Here is a 5,283-nt window from a genome sequence, read left to right as displayed (position 1 = left end):
CCTCTGGCTCTGTGGCTGCTATACTGCTGCTAGTGCTAGTGCTCACTCACTCACTACACAGATTATGCTGCGTCGTAGCTATCGTATGATTGGCTAGCAGAAGGCGCGCGGTGCGACGGGATGACAATATTGCGAGCTTGCGAGCAAGCCCTATGCGAATGTGCGATGGTGAAGTGAAGGAAGTGTGAACACAAATAAAACACGTTCCTTCTCGGTCGCTCTCGTGCACGCTAAAGGGGCTGGCTTGCACCATCCGCACAGTCGTGAACGAAAACGATCAAAACAAAGCACGCTCTTTCTGTGGTGATGCGCGAGAATCCTCTCGCATTTGCAACACACACGGACACGACACGAGCTACAGATAACTGTGCATGCAAAAATTTGGTACTGCTTTCTGTTTCGTTTTCCTGAAAGTTTTGGTATTAAACTCTGACCGCAATCAAACGCTATAAAGCGCGCTAGGGTTATTCGTCGCCAATTTGATTAGATCGTTGTTAAACACTCGCAAGCCGATTTCAACCTGGTCGAGCCATGTAGCACGTTGGGCCCCTTTGGTCCTGGTCCTGGCCTGGTGCCGATTGGGTTTATAATGTGAACAGACTACGATCAGGGGGCTGATATGACGTCACATTTTCGTTGCTCACATGAAAAAGGCGGCAAACGCAAAGCGATTTCACAAAACGAATTTAACTAACCATTTTCACAGTTTCATGTATTTCGCATCAATTGCCTGCCTGGCATTGGCTATGTGATGCTAAAACCTTGGCTAAAATCAAACTTAAACTAACAAAATTTAACAATTTACACATCCAACTCGGTTGTCAGCTTGAGCCCATCTATGAAGCTGTCAGCTTGGGCCCGCTCTATGTTGGCTACGTTTTTTTGTAGAGGTTGGTATTGGAAGTGTCATTCCCGTGACTACGATGCACATCAGTTGTCCGGCATTCTTGCGACGTGATCGGTCCACCGTTTGGAGCTTCTTCTTACCATACATTCGTTGACAACACATCGATTTGCTGTCCAATTCCTGCTTCAGAGCCTCCGCCTTCACCTTCAGTCTGGCTTAGATATCCCACGCCGTCCCAAAGAATGTATAATAATAAGCAGATAATTTTGAATCTCCAACAATCAGACGTAAGTCGTAACTCAGTCACGCATTCCTGCCTTAATATTAAATGGCTATCAAACGGTACTTGAAATAAAAGACTTTTTCTTTCAGAGTGACCACAATATTTACTGGGACGATGAAGAAGTGCAAGTTTCTTATCAGTACAGAGCAGCAAGATAAGTAAAAGATAAAATTTCGTTCTACCGACTTGCTTGAACAATCAAAATAACTGTATAGGCGGTTACAACCGACAGAATGATAAATTTAGTTCCGAGAGCAGTTCCTAGGGTATAGTGCGATAATGAAGAGATGTTTCGGTCACTGCTTACCGCAGTAGTCTTTCTACCGTATACCCTAACTTCTATTCTTACAAGTCCAAGGATTGCCGGTGGAATAAATGCCACGTTTGGAGAATTTCCGTATATGGTCTCGATCCATCTAAAGGCGCGTGAAATTTCCCCCGTTGGAGATGGATTCTACTGTACCGGCGTGTTGGTATCGGCGCGGGACGTGCTAACCAGTGCGGACTGCGTTCTCAACGGCAGTGGTGCACGTGTTCCCGAAGAACTAAAGCTTTTGATGGGTACCCCATTCAGGGCAAACGGTACAGCGGCTATTGAGGGCCTGGTCGAGAAAATTTGGCTGCGAGATGGTGGAGATTTGGCTGTTCTAAGGTTAAAGTCGGAGACACTGAATTTAAAGCCGGTAGTTTTGAATGAATTCGTTCAGCAAACACAGAAACAATGCATTCTAGTCGGATGGGGAGCCAACAATAGCGACTGGAATCTGGTGGACCAACTGCAGGAAGTGTACATGCGAGTCAGTGTGGAAAATTGTTCGCCAAATTTCATATGTGCAAGCGGTGAGAGAAATAGCTCCGGAGCATGCTATAGAGATGTCGGGTCACCATTGCTATGCGATGGATCCCTAGCGGGAGTTTTAGGATCGAACCCGAAACGATGTGGTGCCGGGCTGGTGGAGTTTTATAGCATACGAGACAAAATGGGCTGGATTCGGTCTCAACTTGCCAGAGTGAGTGAAGCCACATCGCTTAGAGTTGTAAATTTTATTATTTTAATGGTTTTTCACTCTATTATCGGATTTTAAAATAAAAATATCTACTAACTTGTAGTAATTTAAATTGATAAAACATAGCGGTTACTTTGAAGTTCCTCCCAGGCTGCTTAAATCTTTCACTGTACTTGTATCGAGTTTAGAATGCTTCTCTAAAATACCTTCCTTATTGTCCCCGTCATCCATGCTCGATCGGAGACGTTTCAGTGACGGAGATGAGGTGGACGATGACTTTGGAATCCTTAAATAGACTAGGTGAGCAAAGTTTGATTCAAACAGTTCCTTCAAATAAACCTTTGCTTAGTAAAAAAGGGATTCAGCCCTTTCGCCCGTCCATCGGGGCTTTTTCTCGTAGGAGTTAGTGCCGTTGGAACTATTGGTTTACCGCGCCTGGTCGATTTCATAGGAGGTAGTGTGCACTTTATCTTTAGCACTTTCATTAGATTACACCGACGTTCGCTGAATTTGATCAAATCACGCACCCTAAGGCCTTCCTCCGGCAGGACAAAGAGAAAGGTACTATCAAATGTAGCCTCATCGAATTTCGGTGTCACTACAAGATCTGAAAAAGAAAAATTTCGTTTTAATGGAGAGTTTATTTTGATTTGTGTAAAGGATGTGAATAGCTACTTTGTTTGAGAACAGCTCGCTCCAGTTTATACTGTTCAATTTCGATATCTTTTTCCAGAAGCCTATATCTAAGCGAGCAATTTTTTTCGTACAGAAGGAGCAACGAACGCCACACGGAAAGAAGTTCGTGTTGTGAGAGCTTAAATGGGTTAATAGTGTATTAATGATAAAGCTAATGATAATAATAATTAGATATACACTACTTCCGTAATTTCACGTATTTTTGCGACTTCCAGACTGCTTAAATCTTTCGCTGTACTCGCAGTAGTTAGTGCTGTTGGTTTACCGCGACTGGTCGATTCCGTAGGCGTTACTTTCCGCTTTATCTTAAGCAGTTTCATTAGCAACCACCGATGATCTTCGGGTTTGATCAACTTAATCACCTTAAGGTCTTCCTCCGGTTGGAGAAACGGAAAGGTTCTGTCAAATTTAGCCTTTTCAAATTTGCTTGTCGCTGAAAAGGAAAAAAGTAAATTTTACTGGAAAGATTCTACTTTTCTATAGGAAAGTGAGTAGCTACTTCGCTTGAGAGCAGCTCCCTCCAGCTTATACTGTTCAATTTCGATATCTTTTTCCAGAAGCATATTTGTAAGGCGCCAGTTTTCTTCGTACAGAACGAGCATCGAGCGCCACACCGGCAGCACTATGTGTTGTGTGAGCTTAAATGGGTTGATTGAGTATTGTTAAACGACAGCTAATGATAATGATAATCAGATATGCACCTGTTCTTGACTAGCCGCTTGCAAGTTTAAGTGAACAGTTAGTGCAGTCGTACAAATGTAGTATGTTAACCTGAGCCATGGTGCGCCGACTTCGGTTTCCTTAAAGGAATAATCGGCCGCTTTTTGAGCCAGTATCGTTTCATTGATTAGTTCGACAGTGTCCAGCCGCAGAACAACACAATCTGATTCCTAAAAATTCAAAGAGACAGACCAGTATCAGCAGATAAAGACCTTAAATGTTTTATGCAATCAGAAAACATTCTTGTCCTTAAACCTTAAAACATTGCTGTACATTTCTTTTCAGATTAACAAGCAGAATAACGGTTATTTTTTTAACTGCTTGGCAGGTATTTAGGTAATATATATGTACAGGTCTATAGATGAGATTCAAATGAATTTATAAAAAACAGTGTTTCACTGTTTTAAGGGCCAGAAAAACATTGACTAGAAAGTATTATTCACCAGAGTATTAATATCCAGCATGTACTAATTTCCAGAAAACTATTTTCCAGACGGGGCTAATTTCCAGAATATTGGGACGTGTTGGAAAGTACACCACATGCCGTCTACATCCGTGTACCCCTGGTACTGCTCACCTCTGCTAGGTCTACCTACCCGAAAGAAGAACAACCATATGTTTTCTAGATGATGCAATCATGCTCAATATTTCCTGATAAAACCGTGTTTTTTATTTCGTCTAATCTGATTTTGGTCAACAGCCAAGGTAACCAATAAATGCAAGCCAATAAGCATTTAAGTTGCCTAAAATGCTACTTAAATGCTATTTTGGCAAAATAAGCGGCTACTTTACTGCTAGCCCTCTTATAGTGCTGACAATGCTTGTTTGCAGCTTGTTACTGACAAGAAGAATTTAAATAGAATTGTGGATGCCAATTTACAACAGTAATGCAACCAGAAAGCTGCTAAACAGCAACCTGCAGTATAAAACGCCAGGGATGGTAATAAACGATTGATTTACTGCATATATTAATGCTTATTGGTTACCTGGGAGGTTATCGTCCTCGTGACGCGAGTGCACATTGTTTGCGGATTATAACGGAATCCGGTCGGAAATCGGATTAAGTGCTTCGTTTACTTTCGGAGAACATTTCGGTCAAAGTGGACATTTTTCCTGCTCGTCGCTATGTGAATAGCAACTAGCACCATGGCAACGAACACAAGCTTGAACGTAGACAAATTAAACGATTTCAACTACGAGCTATGGAAGTTTCGTATGGAGTTAGTGCTGTTGAGAGAGGGAGTAAAAAGTGTCATCGACGAAGAGAAATTGGAAACACCGGCAACGTCCTGGATTCACAAAGATGGCAAGGCTCGGGCTCTGATCGGTCTTTCGATCGAAGATGAAAGACGTGCCAGTTACTGCACTGCCTCACTGCCTGTGGATTTCGCTGAAAAATTATCACGCACGATTGTCGCTTGCCACGAAAATTCATGTTTTACGGAAGCTCTTTCGGATGTTCTTGCCACAGGATGGGAATATGGCTGATCATTTGGCAAACATTACGCAGCTGTCCAACCGAATGGCGAATATGGGTGATGCGCTGAAGGACTACTGGGTTAGTTGCCATCATCTTGTCGAGCCTGAAAGAATCCTACGACGGCCTAATCACGGCATTGGAAAGCCGTCCCGAGGCCGAGTTGACATTGGAATTCGTAAAGGGCAAACTGCTCGACGAATGGAGGAAGCGATGCGAAAAACCCGGCAACACCAGCAGCGTAAGTGGAGGT

General features: G+C 42.9%; 1 protein-coding gene across 1 annotated transcript; it reads left to right on the top strand.

Moving 5' to 3' along the window:
• The first annotated feature begins 1,417 nt into the window (after positions 1–1,417).
• LOC128732420 (myeloblastin-like) lies at positions 1,418–2,948 on the top strand. Its single transcript, XM_053825668.1, has 2 exons — positions 1,418–2,140; positions 2,871–2,948. The coding sequence occupies exons 1-2, from the start codon at positions 1,418–1,420 to the stop codon at positions 2,946–2,948; spliced, it is 801 nt and encodes a 266-aa protein (XP_053681643.1).
• The last annotated feature ends 2,335 nt before the right edge of the window (positions 2,949–5,283 follow it).

This window comes from Sabethes cyaneus, chromosome 1 (assembly GCF_943734655.1).
Source record: "Sabethes cyaneus chromosome 1, idSabCyanKW18_F2, whole genome shotgun sequence".
Lineage (NCBI taxonomy): Eukaryota > Metazoa > Arthropoda > Insecta > Diptera > Culicidae > Sabethes > Sabethes cyaneus.
This window is presented reverse-complemented; position numbering and strand designations above follow the sequence as displayed.

Bases quoted from the DNA above. Each gene is read 5' to 3' on its own strand.
- LOC128732420 (XM_053825668.1), top strand. From the start codon at position 1,418: ATGTTTCGGTCACTGCTTACCGCAGTAGTCTTTCTACCGTATACCCTA. The intron at 2,141-2,870 runs GTGAGTGAAGCC...ATCTTTTTCCAG, and splicing joins TTCGGTCTCAACTTGCCAGA to AAGCCTATATCTAAGCGAGC.